We start from the raw sequence: 24,086 nt of genomic DNA on the forward strand, positions 1-24,086 counted from the left end.
TATGAACAGGGTTTCTAACTCAGAAATAGGTTTTTAGGTGAAGGACAAAAATTAAAGATTCCAAATTTGAGGGGCAAAAATCAAAGACCATTGCCTTTGAAGGGCATCCACACAAAAAAACGATAAATCAAAGACCGTTGCCTTTGAATTGTGCCTTGCTAAATTCTGCTTTAAGGTAGATGACAAAAGTTACAGACCACCAATTTAAGAGACAAAACTTAAAGACCTCCAATTTGAAGGTCAAAAATTAAAGACCACCCCAAATTCACTCAGCCCACGTAGCAATCCTTATTTGCTGATACTATAACCGTTTTTCATCGATGCTTAATTACCAATAGTTACTCTGCCCAATTAATTCTCTGCTTATATTTTCCCCTCATATATACTATCTTCTTATTCTTTTTTTTTTTTTTTTTGTCTATTCTCCATATGTTGTGCCTTTGTGCATAATTTACTGTGGACTAAAAATATCGTGTATGATCTTATTTTTTAAGCTTCTCATTTTTGTAAATTAGTTTTTGATATCATATATCGATTCTAAGCAACAACGCAATATGTTGGATTTTAGTTTGTTTTCTTACAATTATCATTCGTAGTGCATCAATTTTTGATATGTTGTTTCTTGTAGGATTAAAGAGAAGATCAAATGATCTACACATGAAAAGAACACTAGAAAATAACTATGGGGAAATTTGAGGAGAAGGACAAAGGCATTATCATCACTAGCCACTTGACGTGAATATTCTTTTTGGTAATGTTTTTTCGGCATTATCATCACTAGCCACTTGACGTGAATATTCTTTTTGGTAATGTTTTTTTCTTTGTTTCGTCCAAATAGTTTAATATCATTTAGTACTTTTTAAATTTGACTTTGCAAAAGGAAAATCAATTTCCTTTTCATCACATGCAATGTATCTAACTTTTTTTTTTTTTTTTTAATAATTGGAGTATTTAAATGACTTAAGTTTTCAGAAAATTTTACAAAGTCAAATCCCAACCAAGATTCTCTCTTCCCATAAAACACTCAATTAAATATAGCAAATCCAAGATTTCTCTTTCCCTTAAACCGAAATATTGGTAAAGATGGAAATGGATCCCCTAATTATTGGGTTTTGGCGTTTAAAATGGAATTCCCATTATAGCGGCAGCTTAGCCCCTTGTTTGGATGGTTGTTTAATGTGGTTCATTATCGTAGGGTTTTCATTGATGCCACGTTTATTTTTACTGTTCTTAAAATTATGTTGCAAGATGTCGTAAACCCGTTGTAATTCCGTGATTTCTATGTCCAGTTTTTCTATAGCGCATATGTTGCTATTCAGAGAGTGCATTTTACTAGCCAAGACTTTTTGCATTGTAATGCTCGTAGTTGAATGTACCAAAAAAGTACTTTTTTAAAAATTGTATGTGTTGTTAATCATATTGTTTTGAACTGCTTGTCCCTATCTGACTTTTCTTATGTTTTCTCTTGAGCTGGTCTTTCGGAGATCGCCTCTCTACCTTCCAAGGTAGAGGTGAGGTATGCGTACACTCTACTGGGCAAAATTATGCCTATTCGGCAGAGGTTTAGCGTAAGACAAACTTTTACTCAAAATTGTGCCTTAAAGCAAATCTCTGCTTAAAAGGCAAACTTCTGCCTATATAGGCCTAATTTTGCTGCAAAACCTCTGTCTTGCGATTTTATTTTTTAAAATTTTCGTATGAACAGGGGTTCTAACTCGGAAATAGGTTTTTAGGTGAAGGACAAAAATTAAAGATTCCAAATTTGAGGGGCAAAAATCAAAGACCATTGCCTTTGAAGGGCATCCACACAAAAAAACGATAAATCAAAGACCGTTGCCTTTGAATTGTGCCTTGCTAAATTCTGCTTTAAGGCTGATGACAAAAGTTACAGACCACCAATTTAAGAGACAAAACTTAAAGACCTCCAATTTGAAGGTAAAAAATTAAAGGCCACCCCAAATTCACTCAGCCCACGTAGAAATCCTTATTTGCTGATACTATAACCGTTTTTCATCGATGCTTAATTACCAATAGTTACTCTGCCCAATTAATTCTCTGCTTATATTTTCCCCTCATATATACTATCTTCTTATTCTTTTTTTTTTTTTTTTTTTTTTTTTTTTTTTGGGTCTATTCTCCATATGTTGTGCCTTTGTGCATAATTTACTGTGCACTAAAAATATCGTATATGATCTTATTTTTTTAAGCTTCTCATTTTGTAAATTAGTTTTGATATCATATATTGTTTCTAAGCAACAACGTAATATGTTGGATTTTAATTTATTTTCTTACAATTATCATTCGTAGTGTATCAATTTTTGATTTGTTGTTTCTTGCAGGATTAAAGAGAAGATGTACATAAAAAGAAGACTAGAAAATGACTATGGGAAAATTTGAGAAGGACAAAGGCATTATTATCACTAGCCACCTTACGTGAATATTCTTTTTGGTAATGTGTTTTCTTGGTTTCATCCAAATAGTTTAATATCATTTAATCCTTTTTAAATTTGACTTTGCAAAAAGAAAATCAATTTCGTTTTCACCACATGCAACATATCTAATTTTTTTTTAATAACTAGAGTGTTTAAATGACTTAATTTTATTTATACTGAATGTTTTTTGCTCTTTTTTTTTTTTCCGCTTAATCTCCTTTTATTTCATTATTTTAGCTAGATAACTAATTTGATTCTTTATTTTGGTAGGTGGTTAGAGACAGAGGTGGACCCAGGATTTTAAGACGGTTGGGGCACCATTATCTTAACATAAACGCCAACAAAAAATTTAATGACGATTGAGAGATAATATTGTGTCGGACCGGTCACTAATAGCGTAGCAGTGGCGAAAATACAAGTATATAGGTCAAATATGATTTTTTAGTAATACATAAAATTTAACACAGTGAAGAAAATGAAAGAGATAGCTTAGTGGTTAAGGCTGTGCAACATGTGTTAACGGTGCAGGTTCGACTCTGGGTGAGCTCATTTAACGCTTATTATTTTCCTAAAAATAGGCTAAAAAACATAACTAAAAGTGACATTCGGGTGCGATCTGGGGTGACATGTAAGGGAAGCTGCAGTTGCCAACCAACATGCCCCTCATTTGTTAGAGTGCACAATTAAATATATATTAATTTCTCAAGGTATATACGCATATATATACATAATTTTTTTCGAAGCTAACGAGTGCACGTGCAATCCCATCCTTTCATATGGGTCCGCCTCTGATTAGAGATGTGATAAACTGTCAAAGAATAGAAACATCAAAAGAAACTATCTACAAAAAATAGTTAATTATTTGGTTCATCGCCATTAATTTTGCGTGCTAGAAGGTTTGATTTTAGTTTTAAAAGATAATGTCACTAAAATAAAATTATATTTCTCAATATACAACTAAAATTAAATTGAATGTTTTTATTTGTTGATTATTACTATAGTTAAACATAATATGAAGCCTACAAAAATTTATTTTTAATTTTACCTTTTATTTTTAATACTCCTTAAAAAATTCTTATATAAAAGTTAAATAACTTTTATTAGGTAACGATACATTTAATTGTACATTACATTAAAGTATAGACTCCAAATAACACAAATATATGAATTAGCTAATGAACTAACACCAAAAGGATGTTGGCGGTTTTTTTTTCCATAGAAGAAAAGGATAGTATCATTTCATATCACTAATATGCGACACTTCAGTTATGCCTATATTTAAGTTTGTTTGGGTTTTTTGTTTTTTCTTTTCTTTTTCGCCATTCTTTTCCTCATCTTTTTTTATTGAGAGACCTTATTGTTTTTTTTTATTTAATACAATTCAACCGTAATACTAAAAACACAAAAGTCACAATTGAAAACCCAATCATTTGCTTTAATTAGTAAAGTCCAAAAAATAGTTGTTTCCATTTTTCATTTTGTTAGAACTAGTCAACTTGTCCGCGCGAAACAAAAAATCTCTTCCAACATTGAAATATTAATAATATTTTAGTCTTCAACTACAGATGGATCCTCAATTGAGAATTTTTTATCTAGTAACTGAGGGAAAACTACAAAAATAAAGTAATATTTAATTAGTATAGAAACACACAAATCAACACCACCGCATTTGTTGAAGTCATCATTTCTTTATTGTATGCGACAAAAAAGTTCTACTTAACTCTCTCATTTATTCTTGAATGATTATATATGGAGTTAAAAAAAATGAGACAGAGATGTCATATTCTTCAGACCTCTTTTTGTTCATACCATGTATTTGTATCCAGAAATTCATAAAATATTTACAAATAGTTGATTTGAAGCCAGTTATTATTTGACGTTAATTTGAGATCATTGTAAGAAACTCATAAACTTTAAAACCTGAATCCTCCTCTGATTGCTTGCCCGGCTGCTCCACGTTCTAACTCAAAGGTTGCTCAAAGAAATTGGCAAAGGAAAAATCAAATCAGTAAAATCACTCAAATCAGAATTTTACTTTGTTGATCTTTAGGGTAGAGATTTGCATAATTTAAATTATAAATATATTGCGTAACTTGATTTAATTTTAGAATGTTGTTAATTATATGTACATCTTCGCAAACATGGCTACCTATATTTAAAGGCAGAAACAGTATAATTCAATCATATGATTATATGAAAAGCTTACTCACATATCTGAAAAGCTTAAAGGATGCAATAATCTAGTTCTCTCTTTGATGCATATGTCCAGAATATTAGCAGAAGTACCGAGGACTCTCTCTGTCTCTCTTTCGGCTAGTTAAGAATCTTTGATGGATTTGTTATTAAAAAAATGGCTTCGCCATAATCAGAATGGAAGGAGGAGGAGTGCCTTTTCAATCAAAAGTTTGATTTTTGTTAGTTAGTAATAAATACTAATTACTCTTGTGGTAAATGCAGTTAAGGGACAGTTTTTTTTTTCTTAAATGACGTGACTATAAATGCATTAGCAGGCATTTTTTTTTTTTCATTAAATGAGGTGACTTTGAGATTTTTTTTTAGCCTATTAAATGAATTTAAAAATAGAGAAATTCCTAAAAAAGGAGGAAAAAGATAAATACAAATGCAGGGACTTGAGACATGCCACATCAACTGGCTTATGTCCCAGCTTTATATAGATATAGATTTTAAAAGTGTCTACTAAAAAATAATTACCTTCTATTTAGAGGCCAAATTTAAAATGTAACTGAAATGCTTCACATGTTAACAAGTAAGTAGGGAAGATCAACATTTCAACATTTTATATATTAATATTGGCACCCTTATAAGTTAAAAAATGTGTATACACACATGAAAGAAACCATTTTTTTTTTTGGCCAAACCCATCGACAGACACCTGTGGTCGTCCACTTCTTTCACTTGAGCACCTAAAGCGACCCTTGTTCCATTTAAACACTTCAGGTAGGTCATTCCTATTCCACTTAGACACTTTTTGCACCGTTATCGGAGCAAAACCAACACCAAATGGGGCGCTACCTCATTGCACATCCAACCAGCCCAAAAGCCCCAATTTTTAATGGTCAAAACTCCACGAATTTACAAATTAGCGAATTTACAATTAAAATGAGTTGGCACAATTTAATTGAGTTGGCGCAATTTAAATGAGCTGGCACAATTTAATTGGTCACTTAATCCACGTAGGAGACGATTGGTGTTGGTTTTGCTCCGATAACGGTGCAAAACGTGTCTAAGTGGAATAGGAATGGCCCACCTGAAGTGTCTAAATGGAACAAGGGCTACTTTAGGTGCTCAAGTGAAAGAAGTGGACGACCACAGGTGTTTGTCGATGGGTTTGGCCTTTTTTTTTTTGGTGTAGCTATCATAGTAGATTGTTTATAAAGGATTAAACGAAACTGGCTACCTCTTAAGTTTGCATTTTCGGTTTTTTACATTTTTTTCTTAATTTTCATTCAAGTTAACATTTATTGATTTAAATGAATAATTTCATATTCAATCTTGATGCGTATTAATTTATCTAAAGAATCATGAATTAGAAAATGAAAAGATGTTTGATTAAGTGATATTATTTCTTTTACAAAAAAAATAACATTAATATTGTTCATATTTTCTCCACGGCTGCGCGAAGCGCGAATAAGTACACTAGTATATATTATAAAGCTAGATATAAACAAGGTGATGTGGCACCTTTTTTTTTTTTTTGGTAAATAACTGATTGTATATTACCAAGTGTAGGAATTACAAAGCATGAAAACAAGTCTTTGGGATGACCCGGTCTTGTGTGTAGCCTCCTATTTATCCTTCTCAACTACTATATTCCTAGCAAATGCGGCTACATTACGGATAGTAATTCGGTTCCCTCATGGTTCTTTCTAGTCTAGGTTTTGTTGCCCCTCTTACATGTATTTCTGCCGCACCACTAGACGTACTATGGCATCCACTCGTCTCCTTTTTGCTTCAAAAATTCGAGGGTCCGCTCTTGCCGGATAGTATACCACGAAGTAAAGGTCATTCTATAGAGCTCATTTCTTCGCCGCTCTCTCCCCTTATAGTGCTCCAAGGCCCATTGTACTTCATCTTCCCATCCCATTACCTACCTGTTGATATGCTGCCAGTGAAGAATTCCATTGTCACATAGTACACAATCCACGTTGTCAACACATCCCCATTCAGCCAACCTGTCCTTTGTGCGTAGCCTTCTATGGAGGGCAAGGAACAAGATAAAAGTCCATTTAGGACAGGACTCATTATTACAAACCGGCCTTCTCCAATCTACTTTCGGGAACGGGTCCTCTAATTCTCAAGTAAATGCGCTTTATAGAGAACTTATCCCTCATCACCTCTCGTTTCGTATGCTCGCTTCCTCAAAATATTTTCTTGCCTTAAGTATTTTCCTAACCATCCAAGATGCTTGGCTTGGTTGTATTGCCCAAAGAGTGTCTTGCTTCACATAGTAGATATGGACCCATTGAACCCACATCCTGTCTTTTTTCTTGCTTAAATTCCAAAGTAATTTACACATTGCAGCCTTATTCCATACTTGCACATCTAGAAAGTTAAGGCCACCTGTTGTCCTTGGGCAACAAAGTTTTTCCCAAGCTATCAATGCCTTCTTGCTAGTATCCACACCCCCTGACCAGAGAAAGTTTCTACACAGGGCTTCAATGCATTTCACTACCTTCTTTGGGATAACAAAGACTTGCGACCAGAATATTTGTACTGAGAATAGCACACTCTTAATCAATTGGGTTCGGCCAACATAGGACAGGAATCTAGAGGTCCAACATTGTATTCTTCCCATGATCTTCTCTAGTAGAGGTTGGGCCGAATAACGGAGACTCTTTTGGTCTTTGAGAGGAACCCCAAGATATCTCATAGGCAAAGTACCTTTTAGGAACCCGTAAGTGGTTGATTTCCAATTGCACGTCATGTGGTACCCTCCTTAATAAATTGAGCTCTTATCCATATTTGCCACCAGCCCCGATGCTTTGGAAAATTCTCGAAACAAGCTAAACATCAAGCCGAACCGAACCGTGTCACCCCTACGAATAAGAGCAAGTCATCTACAAAGATGAGTTGAACCGTGTTAAATTTTTCACATCTTAGGTGGTAATTAAAATCGGGAATGTCCTTCGGTTGTTTCGAAGTCTAGTAAGGTACTCCATAGCTATTACAAACAAGTAGGGGGATAAAAGGTCCCTTGGGTCTTGCCTCAAACCCCCCTAGCTTGAAACGGAGTACTAAATCGACCATTGATAAAGCGAGTAGGATACTGTTTGAACACATTACATAATCCATTGTATGAATCTCTCAGGGAACTATAGATCTTTGGTCATAAAGAGGTGATGTGACACCTCTTTATGACCAGCATTCCTATTTATCTTTTTTCTCATTTTTTACATTTTTTTCTTCATTTCTCTATATTATCTACTAATTAGGATTATCAAAAGCCTCATATAATAAATATTTTTTGGCAATAAAGCCCACGTAACCGCATAATTCAGTCATCCCACGTAGCAGAGAATTAACTTAAGATGATTTTTATGATAGATAGATGTGCTATATGTTTAATGTTGAAAGAAACTGAAAAGTTTATAACTCCATCCTTTAATTCTTTTTTTTTTTTTGGTTGAACCATCCTTTAATTCTCCTAATAACACCTTCATATACTCTTCGTGCGTGCTACCTACCCCTAATGTTTTTTTTTTTTTTTGCCTTCTCCCTCTCCCCCACCCCCCCCCCCCCACCCCCCATATTATAAAAAAAAAAACTCATTTCTTCTTGTAACGATTAGAAATCCCCTTCTCCGTCCAAGATAATCAATATATGAGTTAGAGGGATCCTTGTAACAGCTATAATCTATATTTGTTACAAAAAATTAGAAGCAACATGAGTTACATAACAAATATAGAGTTCATTGTGGATTTTTGCTTTAAAAGCAACCACAATCTGAGTAAAAATGATCGCTATGAGTGTATGGAAAACAATGATTTTTTTACTTTCTTTTATTTATTTCTTCCAAGTCGTAATTTTTGATAGAATATGTAAATATTAATTAGAATATTTTGTATATTGTGTAATCTCCTATTTTAGGTTAGAATATTATTCTCCTATTTTGTATATAAACCAATTCAAGTAATGAAAGGAGGCAAGGGAAAATATTTCTTACATGGTATCAGAATAGGGTTTCTTTCTTCTTCCTCCTTCCGCTACGCCCTAAATCCCTATTTTATGTTTTCCTCCCTAAGCCGTCGCCCCCTTCCTTTCTTTTCCCATGGCCGACGCACCAACCACCCCGGCTAAGCCCACGTTCCACCCGGCCCTCGCGGTCTCCAATATCAAGAATCACATCTCGTTACTCTTGAGATGGAAAACTCACAATATGGTACATGGGCCGAGCTTTTCAAAATTCATGCTCGTTCTCACAAGGTCCTTCATCACATCATTCCTCCACGTAAGGTTAAGGAGAAGCCGCTCCCAAAGCGATGAGGAAATTGAACTATGGACCACCATTGACGCCACCGTGCTTCAATGGATTTATTCGACGATTTCGAATGATCTGTTAAACACTATCCTCGAACCGGATGCTACTGCCATGGAGGCTTGGGACCGCTTACGTGATATCTTCCAAAATCATCAAACTTCTCGTGCGGTGACTCTTGAACAAGAATTCACGACGACTCGTATGGAGGATTTTTCCAATGCCTCCGCCTATTGTCAACGTCTAAAGAGCCTTGCCGATCAGGCGAAAAATGTTGGGGCCCCGTGACGAATAGCCGCCTTGTCCTTCAACTGGTCTCGTGTCTCACTGATGCATACAAAGGGGTTGGGACACAAATTCGCCATGCAAAGCCGCTCCCACCATTCACTGAGGCTCGATCTTCTCTTGTTTTGGAAGAACGTGAACTTGCGGCTATGGTGTCTCACGGGTCTGGCTCGGCTATGGTGGCCTCGGTCGACGACGCGCCACTCCCCTCGGATAACTCAAGCTCACGCCGAGGGAAATAAAAAAATTCCCCGAGCCAAAACGGCCGGCCGGACGGGGGGGGCTCGGGCCGCGGCTCGGGCGGCGGCAAAATCCGGTGGCCGCGGTAGTCGCCGCCGGCGGCGGTCGGCGGCCGATGGACTACCGCGCGATGGCGGTCGGCATTTTGGCCCCGGCGATCGGGTCCCCGGCCGGCCGGCGGGCGGCTCCTCCTCCCCGTGCCGACGACGGCCTCTTGGGCTCATCCGCCGCCGTCCCTCCACGGCACGGTATTTTGGGCCCTCCTCCGGCCTCGGCCGGCTACACGGCGACGGTGGCTTCTCCCCGAGGTCGTATGTTCCAACCGACATTGAGTCCGCAATGCACACCATGACCTTGAACCCGCCCGACCAAAATTGGTACATGGACACGGAGCCACTTCTCATATGACATCCTCGGCGGTAATCTCTGGTCTTATTTTAATTTGAGCAATCAAAATAATGGTATTGTTGTGGGAAATGGTCATTCGATTCCAATTCATGGTTATGGTCATACTAGTTTGCCTCTCCCAAACCCCCGCTTTATCCTTACGGAATGTCTTACATGCTCCCTAAACTCATTAAAAATTTAATCTCGGTCAGGAAGTTTACTACGATAATTACGTATCGTTGATTTTGATCCATATGGGTTTTCTGTGAAGGATTTTCAGACGGAGATGCCACTAATGCGGTGTGATAGTCGGGGAGATCTTTATCCGGTTACCACCATCAAATATCCAACCACCACTCCATCAAACTTTGCGGCGTTGTCTTCTCCTTTTTGGCATGCTCGCTTGGGTCATCCGGGAAATTCTATCTTAGATTGTCTTAGGGTTCGTAAAAGCATTGAATGTAATAAATCTAGTCTTTCTAGTATTTGTCGTTCTTGCGTTCTTGGTAAACACATTAAGTTACCGTTTGATTCTTCTATTTCCGAAACTTTGATGCCATTTGATATTATTCATAGTGATTTGTGGACCTCTCCCGTGTTAAGTTCATTGGGTCATCGATATTATGTTCTGTTTATGGATGATTTTTTGAAATTTTTATGGACTTTTCCGTTGGCTAAGAAATCCGATGTTTATTCAAAGTTCTTAGCTTTGAAAACCCACATTCACACTCAATTTGAACGTCATATTAAAAATGTCCAATGTGATAATGGGAGGGAATATGATAATGATCAATTCGGGAAATTTTGTGAGTCTAATGGGATGTCATTTCGTCTTTCTTGTCCACATACGTCTTCACAAAATGGGAAAGCCGAAAAAAAAATCCGATCTATCAATAATATCACTCGGACTCTCCTTGCTCATGCCTTTCTCCCCCCTTCGTTTTGGCATCACACCTTACAAATGGCAACATACCTTCTTAATATTTTACCAAGCAAATTATTGGGTCATGTTTCTCCTCTTCAAATGCTATACCAAAAAAAGCCATCTTACTCTCATCTTCACGTTTTTGGGTGTTTATGCTATCCCCTCTTTCCTTCTCCGACTATCCACAAATTGCAAGCTCGGTCTACACCGTGTGTCTTTTTAGGGTATCCTACGAATCATAGAGGGTATAAGTGTTATGATTTATCGTCCCATAAAATCATTATTTCTCGTCACGTGATTTTTGATGAGAATGTCTTCCCCTTTTCCAAATTACATTCTCCCACTTCTATTACTTATGAGTTTTTGGATGATGGCATTTTCCGATTGTGGTTGCATCACTTGCTAATTCTCCTACCCCTCTCCCACCGTGACCCGGCATTTTCGCCCAGTCCCCTCCCACCGGCCCCCACCCATCCCCTTATCCCCTCCTCGGCGCCTCCCTCCCCACCGTCACCCCGCCTTCGTCTCTCCCAATCCGTCCCGAATGGTGACCCGGAGTCAGCATGGTATTTTTAAGCCAAAACGCCTCTTTAACTTAAATACCATGGTTACGAAATCCCCTCTTCCTCGTAACCCTCTGACCGCCCTTCGCGACCCGAATTGGAAAATGGCTATGAATGATGAATTTGATGCTCTTATTAAAAATAAGACGTGGGAGTTGGTGCCCGTCCACCTAATGTGAATGTTATTCGTTCTATGTGGATTTTCACTCATAAAAGAAAAATCTAATGGTGACTTTGAGAGGCATAAAGCCGTCTTGTAGGTGATGGTAAGACTCGATAGGTTGACATTGATTGTGGTGAGACCTTCGGTCCGGTAGTAAAAAAGCCGGCTACGATCCGTACATCTTGTTCTCAGTCTTTCCCTATCAAAGAGGTGGCCTATTCATCAGCTAGATGTCAAGAATGCTTTCTTACATGGTGAGCTCCAGGAAACAGTGTATATGCATCAACCTCTGGGTTTCAGAGATCCTACTCATCCGGATTATGTATGTTTACTCCGTAAGTCCTTATATGGGCTTAGCAGAGGCCCCAAACATAGTACAAGCGTTTTGCAGATTATGTCTCTTCTCTTGGTTTTTCAAACAGCAGATCTGACAATTCTTTGTTCATCTACAAAAAGGGGTCCGAGATGGCATACATGCTACTTTATGTTGATGATATTATTCTTACTGCTTCCTCAGATTCTCTCGATGCTCCATTTATGGCTCTTCTTGCCTCGGAATTTGCTATGAAGGATCGGGTCCTTTGAATTATTTCCTTGGCATTCATGTCACTCGACATAAAGATGGGATGTTTCTTTCGCAACGCAAGTATGCCGAGAAATCATTGATAGAGGTGGGATGTCTTCGTGTAAGGCTACTTCACTCCGGTTGATACTAAGCGAAGGTGAGCGGCACATCGGGTGCTCCTTATGATGACACGACTCACTATCGCGATCTCGCGGGTGCCCTTCGGTATCTTACTTTCACGAGGTCGGATATCTCTTATCTTTGTTCAACGGTATGCTTACACGTACATGCACCGCGAAGGTTCATATGCGTGCACAAGCGTATCATCCGTTACATTCGGGGTACAACTTGACTATGGTTTGCATCTTTATCCGTCCTCGATTACGGATCTTCTTTCTTACAACGATGCGGATTGGGGGCCGCACGACACACGTCGGTCAACGTACGGTTCTTGTGTTTTCTTGGGGATAACTTGATATCGTGGTCTTGAAACGCCAACCTACCCTCTCTCGCTCGAGTCTTGCGGCGGAGTATGTGGGGTTGCTAATGTTGTCTCCGTCAGTCTGTTGGCTTCGCAATCTTCTCTTGGAATTACATTGTCCCATTCATAAGGCCACTATGGTATATTGTGACAATGTGAGTGCCATTTATCTTTCGGGAAATCCGGTGCAACATCAGCGCACCAAACACATTGAAATGGACATTCACTTTGTTCGTGAGAAGGTTGCGCGCGGACAGGTTCGTGTCCTTCATGTTCCTTCCCGCTATCAAATTGCCGATATTTTCACCAAGGGACTACCACAGGTCTTATTTGAAGATTTTCGGGACAGTCTCAGCGTTCGTAAGCCTCCCGTTTCGACTGTGGGGGTGTGATAGAATATGTAAATATTAATTAGAATATTTTGTATATTGTGTAATCTCCTATTTTAGGTTAGAATATTATTCTCCTATTTTGTATATAAACCAATTCAAGTAATGAAAGGAGGCAAGGGAAAATATTTCTTACAATTTTATCTAGATATTCTGTATTTCACTACTTCTTGCACAGTTATTTTCAATTTTAAGAATAATCAATATTAGAAGGGCCGCATATCGTTCCCGTGTACTGTTTTACTTGTGAGAAGGTAAATTTTATACCGATAATCTCTTTCTGTTTTTTCTTTCACGACGTTTGATTCTATAGTTTTTTATACTGATGTATTACAAAGTCTAACAAATCCAAGGTTTTGTACAAATTCAGAGGAAAAGAACTCCTTCATTCTTCCTCAGGTATCAACTTTTTTATTGTCTATTCGTATTTGTAAATGATAATCTATAAACCTGGTGTTGAAGTACTTGAAAGTTGGAACAAAGGGGAATCAAACACCAGCAAAAAATCACCATGAATTCATTAGCTACCCAGTTTATTTATGGACCAAGAAAAAAATATTGCTCTTGCAATGTTCATAAAAGAAAAAGATCGAGAACGAATATTTTCGGCATTACTTTAAGTACACAAAGAAATAAATTTTCTCCTCCTCCTTTTTCGACTTCTCTTATTATTTTAACGCGTTAATTACATTTCTGAAATTATAGGATAAGTGTGATGACTAGAAAGCAGCAAAGGGAATTTGAAAAGAATTATGAGAAGAAATTGAAAATTTATAGGCATGAAAAAGGAGAAAAGTTTTTCATTTTTTGGAATAGTATAAAAGAAAATAGAAGAAGAACGATAGTAAATTGGCAAAAATGAAAATGAAAAACGAATAGGAGAAGAAATGTCGATTAGACGCCACAACTTGCGATGCCCCTTATTTCTCTTTTTTTTTTTTCTTCTACTTTTAATTTCATATTTTCTTTTTAATTAATGGAAAGTAATTTCTTAAAGATCAAAAGTTTTACTACTATCTAATGCACCAAGTAAATATAGAGTTTCGCTTTAGACATTTCAATGTTGTGCCGCTATGGCAGTTTCATTTTACTTTACTTTTTCGATTACTACAAATGTATAGGTCATGTTTTAATTTTACTTTTTGTTTAATTTTTCTATTTTTTATTTTGTAAAATACCTCTAGCTTGACTATAAATTAGTAGTATGTTTAGTTGTGAAAGAAAAATTAAAGATATATTTAGTATTTGGCATAAAGAAACCTACTCTTTGATAGCATAAAAGTGTGATTAAATTATCAGCCTATATAAATTAGATCATTTTTTAAACTAACCCCTTAAGTATAATGACAATGAAATATATTATGTGACAGTGAAGGGATTTGTTAGTTTTTGGTTACTACTCAGTCATTATCACATCCAATCATGTTAACTTTTATTTTCTCCTTCAAACACTATTCTTTGATTGGGTCATAAAATTATGTCCATCTATTAGAGAAAAAAATATAATTCAATAGATTTATAAACGATCAAAACTCATGTGCAATTATTCAATACTATCATTAACATTATGAATATTATTTTTCTCCAGCTATAAAGGATAGTATTAAAACTAAAATTTCAAAATACTCATAATCTAACAAGGCAATGTAACGATATATAGGAGTACAGGCACGCAGGAGTCTTTGAAATTGAAGTTTTTAAGCTTTTTTAGTGTTAAAAGTTAATTTAGATTATCTATTTTAGTACCCGGACAGAAAATATCATCTGATAAATCTAACGAAATTTTGTATGACTGCGCGAAGCGCAGAAATATTCACTACTGTTGTATAAAGTAGCAACAAGCAGCAAAGCACTTGACAAATAATGAAGAGGTTACTATTCTTTCATTAATATAGCAGTGTGTCCATTTTAGGATGTCCCTTAGTCTTTTTTTCGCGCGGCTTGTCCTTCATTTGGGGTGGTCTTTAATTTTTGCCCTTCAAATTGGTGGTCTTTAAGATTTGCCCTTCGCCTAACATCTCGAGGTTGTGGATTCAAATCGGTAAAAAAAAAAAAAAAAAAAAAAAAAAATCACAAGGCAGAATTTGCATGGGCAGAGGCATAATTTCTGCCCATGCAAATTCTGCCTTAAGGCTTTGCACGGGCAGATTTGGGCCTTAAGGGCAAAAGTTAAAGACCGCCAATTTGAGGGACAAAAAATTAAAGACCACCCCAGCAAAGGCCAATCCTGCAAATTGCCCTCCCTTAGTTAAGAGCTTTTATCTCAGGCCAGAGTTAAAATTTCCCAATAACAATAACCTTTTTTTCGCACGGATTGTCCTTCATTTGGGGTGGTCTTTAATTTTTGTCCTTCAAATTGGTGTCTTTAAGTTTTGCCCTTCGTCTAATACACCGATGTTGTGGGTTTGAACCCCAACTCAGTGAAAAAAAAAAAAAAAAAAAAAAAACCACAAGGATGAATTTTGCAAATCTGTCCATAAGGCAGAATTTGGGCCTTAAGGCAAAATTCTACCTTAAGGCAGAAATTTGCAAATTTTACTCATGTGCAAATTCTGCCTTACATGGACAAAAGTTAAAGACCACCTTTTTGAGGGCGAAAAATTAAAGACCACACCCAGCGAAGGACAATCCTGCAAATTGCCCTGATAACAAAGTGACCAACCCAAATTTTTATTCACCCATCCTATAACATCCCTACTAAATATAACATCCCTACTAAACCAAATTAAAATTGAGGCGTCCCTGAAAATGCACCAAGATAATGACATTCATTATGGAATGACACCTTTTTGTGCAACACCTAAATCTCTATCACAAAATGTAGCAAGAATAAGCTCATAAGGGTTTGTAAAGTGTACCATTTTTTGTTTTCATTTTTCCTTCTCCACAAGAGAGTTCAGTGGAAGCTGTAATGATACAAGGGCTAAGTGCATTGCTCTTTTTTTCCTCCTCTGGGAAGTGAGCTAGTGGAACTAATGATGAATAAGGAGGACTAAAGCACGATTTTGTGACTGTTAAATTGTGTGACTATTTCATCTAAAAGCTGAAATTATTAAAGAGGACACTTCCATTTACTAAATTATATCTTTAGTACACCCTTTCGCATGCGAGCCTGATGTTTCCAATGAACCAAACACGTGATTTATTTATATTTATGATGAAGGGTGGCAATGAGATTTGAACGCAAGTCCATTGCATGTTCTTATACCATGTTGAATTGTGTGACCTTCTCATCTACACTTAAATATTAGAAAGTGCACAACTTTTGTTTACTTAATTATACCTCAATAAAGCAAAGGCTTCAGCCAAAATCAAGTATCAATTACAGCTGCTAATAATACTCATCTTCAAAGCTAGGTCCTGCGCAGAAGAGTCCAATGCCAAGGCTGATAATGCCTCTTAACAGAATGAAACCTTAAGAGGACTAATCATCCCTTTTTTCTCTTTTTTGATAATTTAGAGGATTTATATCCTTTATAGAGCCTGTTTGGATGGGCTTAAAAAAAGCAGCTTATAAGTTGTTTTCAACTTATAAGCTGTTTTAGATAAGCTAAGCCAAACGGGCCCAATTAATTTTTTGGGCTTATTTTAAGCACAAAATGGCTTAAATTTGGCAGTCAGTCAAACACTCAAAAAAGCTGAAAACAGCTTATAAGCAACTTATAAGCCAATCCAAACGGGCTCATAGTTACATCTTGAGATAATTAAAGCACAATGACAAAGTCAGCATCATTCACATGAAACCAAAGAAAAAGTCTTCTAGAGTTGAAGCAAACTTTAGTTCCATCACTCTTCCCAGAACAAGAAATGCTATTGATTATGTAAAGATTGTGCTAATTTACAGTTGACATGGAATCTTATATATGATGTATAAAAACAATTCTATCATCTATAAAACATAACTAAGTGATTGACCGATCTTTGAAGTGATTACTGATTAAATTACTCAAAATTGAAACTTGCTGAGAACCCCATAAGAAATGTAGGCTAGCATAACTGAACTAATGAATTTCATTCTGAGAAGAAACCTGTGATTCTCTACATCTGGAATCCCTTCCCAAGTCACTTTCGATGTTGTCATCAGAAACTGATCTGTCTATTTTCCTTCTCTTACTGCCTCTATTCGATTTATCTGATTTCTCATCAATAAGTGACAATAAAGTTCGAAGACGTTTAGAACGCGAAGTATTATTCTGACCATCTGAAACAACTTCAGCTTTGGAAGTCCGGCGAAATTTACGCAGAATCTGGAGGAAATATATTAGGAGAGCAATGAAGCATGCAATCCCACATATAAGAAAGAGGCCTGAAAAGCTTCTCAAGTGAAGGCGATCTGATTCAAGCTCAGCATTGTCTAAACTGCATGCACTTCTTGCTAACCACTTGTCATGTATCCGTTGGAGATCTCCATTCTCCGAGAGTGTTAAAATTGCAGTTGACAAGTCGACAGCTAAGGGAGAGTCCCGAGGAAATGCCTATTCAGAATAAAAAGCACAAAATGACAGAGGAAAACATGATTGCTGGATTCTGTGTCTACAACAGATAAATAAAGAATCTAATAAACTTTATAGAAATGCAGAATCCCGACATCAAATCATGCTACAAACAATTCAAGGACAGAAACTTTTAAGTCAATGAAAACTTCCTTAAGAAGTGCCTGAACCTGAAACGGACACCAATATCACTTTCACCTCAAAGACATTTTAGATAATTTTGATTTGCAAATATCAGACATGGAATAAACTCTCTATCTCCTCGAGGTAGGGGTAAGGTCTGCGTACACTCTACCCTCCCTAGACCCCATTTGCGGGAATATACTGGGTATGTTGTTATTGCAATAAACTCGCATTCTCGCGTGTGTAATGAATCCTCCAGGACTTGCTATGAGATTCAACAACTCTTTTACATGCATTTGTTTTCACACACAAACGAAATGCAACTCTTAATATGTACGACACTCTTCCCAGTTTTCTTCAGAACCACAAAACTCCAGATAAGCTGCAAATCCTCTTTCATATGAAGGATTAAACCAAGGAGTACTTACAGAATCAGGATATAAAAAAAGGGAAAAAGAAAGAGCAGGAGGCACACAGAATGAGGAAAAATGAAAAAAGAAAAAGCAGTAGGAATAGAGAAACTTACAAAACCCCATCCACTTTTGGTGAATTCTTGACCTACAATCCTGAATTTGCACTGATTTGACAGGAAAAGTTCTACATATGGTCTTTCATCCACTACTGCAGCTACGCCCCCTTTTGCAGGACCACGTTGAAGTGCTGTAGCATATTGTTCCGGTGATCCAAGGGCAACAAGTCTGGATTTTGGTATACCAATTTCCTCCAAATACCGTTCTGCAAAAGAACCCACTTGGAACCCGATAGGTTCATCAATTTCTTTCAAGCTTTCGATTCCTTTAATAGGAGAATATAGTTGTTGCACAGTGAGGATGGAGGTCAAACTTGCCGTGTAACTTGAATTTATTATCAAAACCACAAAGAGCCATATGATCAGCACCATGCGACCAAGCGTACTTACAGTATTCTCTCCTGTGTAAAAGATGATAAAAGTTAAAAGAGGAAACATAGGATGCACCACGAAACAAATATATCGCACTATAGTTCACTTACTATGGGCGAAAAAGAGAGTTGAAAGGCTGAACCTGCAAGAAGAACAAATAATTGTCAGACAAATAGTCTTTTTACAATAGAGATTTTGCGCTCAAATCAAGTTCAATTGAATAAATTAAATGGACCGTGGTCAGTGCTCACATAAAACTAAAGCCATAAACCATATGAATGCTCAAAGAACTTCCAGCTTTATATGCTCAAAAAAAGTAGGTTGCTGGAGATTCACCATTTTATGAAAACAATGAATTCCAGAAATCTAGGAACTTTCAAACAAAGAACTATTGTATGAGCATCAACTGCATTCATAACTTATATAGAGAATAAAGAACTAAAATTTACAAAGTGCCAGGTGCAATTTATGAACTTCCAATCATTGAGTAGTAGGATCAAAGAGTCACATGGTATAAAGGAGGAATCGGAGGCACTTTAGCAAAGTTTAAAGTCGAGGCAGGTGGTGTTTACCAACATAGCTCTTGAAAGCTGTTATAAGTATTGTAAGATAAGCAGTTGAGCGAACAAATCGCAATGAAGTAGCTATAGCAGCATGATATCTCCCCATTGTAGCGGTTTGACCCATAGCTATCATGGCTGTTTTCCGAACTCATATAGAATTTGGGTAAAAATAGAAAGATACAAATGATACATGTAAGTTTTGACATAATAACAATCATATCATCAGGAACCAGCATTTTTATCCCACAATCTAATTTTTCTTGTTCAATTAAGAGGAGAAGAAAATAAATGTATGGACCTATGTCATTAACATTAGTGTGTTTTTAGGCAAATCCTGGGCTCTTATTGGCATATACATACACATTCCGCACCACCTTATTGGTTGGGCCTGCTCACAACCCTTTAATTAGCAGTTACAATGCCCGGTAAATAACATGCAAGTATTGGGATTATGATGCTTCTTTTGTCAACGGTCTTTGTTCTCACCATTTTGTAACTTCATATGAGAATGTTAACACTTTGTAATGGTTTTTGTTATTTCGTAAAGCTAATTGATGCAAGATGGGGAAATCATCCTTTTGTTTTCTTAGAACATTTCATGTATGCACATAAATACATTATGATTTTTTTTAAAGTGGCATTTCCACTTTCCACATGGGACTTCTGGAGATAAGGAATTATGTCCTCCTACTTTATGTATTCACGTTTTGGTTGTTAATATACATGAGGGATGAATGCTAGACCCTCTGCCACATCAAGGTTGATTTAACCGGAAAAAGAGGAAGAAAAAGAACCTTTGATCTCACCATAGAATCGTTATCAACTGCTGTTTGGGCGGCCCACGAAACTCGTCATTGGTTCGGTGCTCTAAAATCCACACTACCATCCCAACAAAGAGAAAGAAAATAGTGATAACTCCCCACATTTGAGCGGAAAAGGGTCTTAGGAAGGCCCAACCACCTGAATTCAACTTTTGGAATGGAGCCACAACAACAAGTCCAGATGCGACATATGGCTGTGTGAAATCGACAATTCTAGTCCGATTCGTAACTATTGCAATATCACCAACAACACCATCAAATTTCTGGGAGCACACAAAAATAGTTAATTTAAAATATAGTTAGAATCATTTAATGTTAGGTAAATATGGATATAACTTACCCCGGCTGTGATTAGCTTCACCATATCGGTGTAGCTTGGATTTTCATGCCCGTTTCCATAGGGGACAAATTGATGTGGAACAGCATATGGCAATAAGTTTACAGCAGCAGTGAATACATCAATGCAAAAACCTTTAAAATTGTTAGTGCCTTGAATTTGAGACACAAATTCCCGGTAACTAACTCGGATGGGCACCCCTATTCTCAGTTGCTTACCATTGTTTGGAAAAACCCATCCACGAGGTTTTTGAACATTATTTCCAGGCCATACAACACTATAAAGCTTTTGGTTTGCACTTGAACGATTAGGTGGACTCGAGTAAAAGGTCTCAGGAGGCAAGATGGACAAGCCAGAATAGTTAGACCAGTAACCAACACGCCGAAAACCTGTTCCAATTACATTTATGATATCATATGCAGGACGAATAAGAGAGTTGTCATGAGTAAACTTGAATGGCCCCGTCAAACCGATAAAATCACTTTGCAATAAGTTCTTCAGCAGAAGTGGCCCACCATCAAAAATACTCATTGCTTCAAGGTGAAGATTACTTCCTTCAACTGATTGCAACTTAGTATCATTAGAAAACGAAACAGTCCCTCCCTGATTAAAAAATGAATCTATAGCATGTGCAACTAGCCAAACCGTGTCATATGCATGAAGTGCATAGGAATTTAGCCCTAATAAGCCACCTGTCAACTTGTTCCATCTAGACGAAAACGCTCTTTTATTTTCAGAGTCTGGAGTGTGTTGACGCAAAACGAGAACTCCTTGCATGGTATCCATAGTTTCTAGTGGAAGGGGAGAAGACGAATCTAACACAGTGATGAGCCAATCTGTGGATATCCATACATAACCATCACCCATCATTCCAAGATAGTGTGCCACTGAAAGTACCATGAACCCTACCTTGGGATATGCATGTAGAACAATGACTCTAGATTCCATTAGGGCAACCTTTACCAGAACATCCATAATATCACCTCGGGTTACAGTAGCTCCAGGGGAAATCCCTGCTTTATATGAGATGCGACAGCGCCTCGATGCAAGTGTATCGTCTAACGCAGAGATACCATTTCTCCCATAGTCATCATCAATAAAAATCGCAATCGCCTCCTTCCAACCATAATATTCTATGATCTCAGCTATTGCAGTCATCTGGTACAGATCACTTTGAGTTGTCCTGAGAAAATAAGGAAACTGAAGAGAGGAGAGTGTGGGATCAGTAGCAGCAAATGATAAGAATGGAACTTGGAGTTCATTAGCAACATGGGATATCGTATGGGCCACTACAGAGGATTGTGGTCCTATTACTGCAACAACATCAGTCTCCATAAATTTCAAGGCTGCAAACAAAAAAGAAAGTGTTAGTCTTTGAATCTCAAATTTACCCTTAAATGAGAGAATTGGAAAATAATCAATCACTGCCATCATAGTTCGGTTGATTCTAATAGCACAATCCATCAGTTATCTATAGTCAAACCTCTCTATAACAGCACCATTTGTCCTGATATTTTTTGGTTGCTATAGCGAAATGTTGTTATAGAGAACATATAATATAACATAACATGAAAGGTCAATTCCACAAAAAACATGGTTGTTATAGTGAAATGTTGTTAAGAGGGACGACTGTTATAGAGAGGTCTGACTATATATCAACTGAGCCTAAGGTAGTGTAACAGATATTAAAGGAAATGAACAGAGAATACAGTACCTCCGACCATGCCAAGAAACCCACTGCAATTGGAATTTTGCAACTTCACAACAAGTTTGGTTCCTTGGAGGACGCTAGAGTTGGAATTAACATCTTTGACAGCCTCCTGAATTGCAATCTTGGCAACTCTTCCAATTGTAGAGTCAAATGTAAAAATAGCTCCAACGTTTACAACAGCTGGCCTTGACGTCCCATTTCCACTCAACCCATCTGAACTCACTCCAAAGCATACTAGCCAAGAGACAAGAATCCAAACCACAATCATCCTAGATGAACGGCACACCAGGATCTTTGCGTGCTTAATTAACATTCATCCTACCACTTCCTTCTACAAGATAAGATTCTCAAACACTTAGGTTCATTGGGAAAGATCATACCACATCAATATATGTCAATGCTTTAACATATTATCGACTAAATGCTATGAAAGCTGTATAAACTACAAAATTCCAACATCAAACTATTCCAAAAGAAAGAGCTCGTGCATATGCATTACACAAAAAAAAAAAAAAAAAAAAAGAAGTAACAGCTGGCTTAAACTGAAAAAAGGAATTAGATTCTATGCTAAAATTAAAGTGTGACATAAGTAGTCACTAGAGAGGAACCATTATTGTGAACACCTAACTTACCTAAATGAATAAAGAGTGAGAAAGAAGCAAAATAAAGCAGAAAAGGAGGCACATTCTTTTAGCCATGAGACAAGTACAGGAATAGATATCATAAGTGATAGACTCATAGTAACAAGCAAGGGAAAAAAGAGGAGCAGACATAGTAAAAGATAGAAGAATGAATAGATACTAAAGTCAAGATTTTGAACATACCCTTTTACCTCTCCGCCAAAATCCCTTTGTAACTTCTTCTTGCTGCTAGCAAAATGATGAGCAACTACTTAATTACTCTTTTTATTTTTCAAGAATCTGGCAGTTAGGAATGACCCTTCTAATTCTTTAACTGAAAAAACTAAAAAAGTTGAAATCTTGGTTGAGTACAACGGGAAAGTTTGGAACTTTGAGAATCCCAGTGAAATTGTTGATTCTCTTTGGCAAGTATATATAGGGAATGCCCCAAATAATTCTTTTATTCAAAAGATAATTAGAAAGCGAAGATATTGGTTTTGTTAAAATGGAAAGTTTGAAACTTGCCAAAAAAAATCCAGAAGAATTTATTTAAGAAAGGGGGTGAAAACAAAGTGAAAGATTTAGGACTAAGACAAGAAGGAAGGACGACTCTTACAAGCACGTGAATATTTAAGTTGTTCTAAAAAAGAGGACGGCGAAAAAAGATGGAAAAAAAAAAAGGTGTTCCTAACTTAAATTAAAAATAAGAAAAAGGGAATTTTTCACGTTCATTTGGACTGTACACCACACCATTCACAAGGAAGAATAAGAGAGTTTGTGATTTGGCCAAAGCAAAGAATAAAGTGTGTTCGGAATAATTTTGAAGTCTTTATCTTTGCTGGGGCTACAATTATTTCAGTTACAGTAACAAACATTCTGCAACTTGCGACAAAAATATCTAATAATTGTCTCATTTTTTGTTTGTATTTTAGGAAGGAAACTTCTGGACTTGAAAGGGAGTTCTGATCACGTTTTATTGAAAATAAATGAATGGATGGAATAATTTTGTTGTAGGGGTAGGTTGTGGAGCTATAATTGAAGTTACAAGTTTAGCAGAATTTAATAACTTTGATCTAAGTCTTGTATTTGTGTTAAAATATCTACTTAATATATATAAATAATTTATTCAAATCTAGTGAGCAACAAGAATATAATTATGATACAAATGGACTAGAAGCGATAAAACTTAAAATCTTTAATCTGCCTCTTGAGAGTTGACTCTTAATACTTTCCAATCTCATTTTGTTTGACACCATTTGACTCATAAGTTAAAAAGAATAATTTTTAATCTATTCGATATATATTCATAACAACACATATTTGAATTAGGAAAAAAATAAATCAATTTTCTCCTTTATAGGGATATCACTAGTATTTTATGGTTGGATAAGCAAGGAAGCATCTTCGAATGAAATCATTTGTTTATGGAGTTAATAATTAAATGAATTTGAATTCTTGAAAGTAGTACAAGATAATACATGATAAAGTTAAATAGTTTGAAATGTCTCAAATAAGAAGATTTTCACTTTGAGAGAGGGAAGTGAAATATAAAAACAAATCATGAAAAGCTAGTTTCGCCTAAAAACTTTGC

At 36.6% G+C, this 24,086-nt stretch overlaps 1 protein-coding gene across 2 annotated transcripts; it reads right to left on the minus strand.

Moving 5' to 3' along the window:
- Nucleotides 1-16,691: 16,691 nt before the first annotated feature.
- LOC132032984 (glutamate receptor 3.3) lies at nucleotides 16,692-22,712 on the minus strand. Of its 2 annotated transcripts, XM_059422816.1 has the most exons (7): nucleotides 22,700-22,712; nucleotides 21,879-22,206; nucleotides 20,168-21,510; nucleotides 19,813-20,090; nucleotides 18,554-18,585; nucleotides 18,069-18,472; nucleotides 16,692-17,401 (listed from the first exon to the last, which is right to left on the minus strand). In XM_059422816.1, exons 2-7 carry the CDS (start codon nucleotides 22,186-22,188, stop codon nucleotides 16,928-16,930), a joined length of 2,841 nt encoding a protein of 946 aa, XP_059278799.1. In that variant the 5' UTR covers nucleotides 22,189-22,206; nucleotides 22,700-22,712; the 3' UTR covers nucleotides 16,692-16,927. The 2 variants fall into 2 exon arrangements, with proteins under 2 accessions (XP_059278799.1, XP_059278798.1); XM_059422815.1 differs by lacking the exon at nucleotides 22,700-22,712 and having other exon boundaries at nucleotides 21,879-22,334.
- Nucleotides 22,713-24,086: the final 1,374 nt, after the last annotated feature.

This window comes from Lycium ferocissimum, chromosome 10 (genome assembly GCF_029784015.1).
Source record: "Lycium ferocissimum isolate CSIRO_LF1 chromosome 10, AGI_CSIRO_Lferr_CH_V1, whole genome shotgun sequence".
NCBI lineage: Eukaryota > Viridiplantae > Streptophyta > Magnoliopsida > Solanales > Solanaceae > Lycium > Lycium ferocissimum.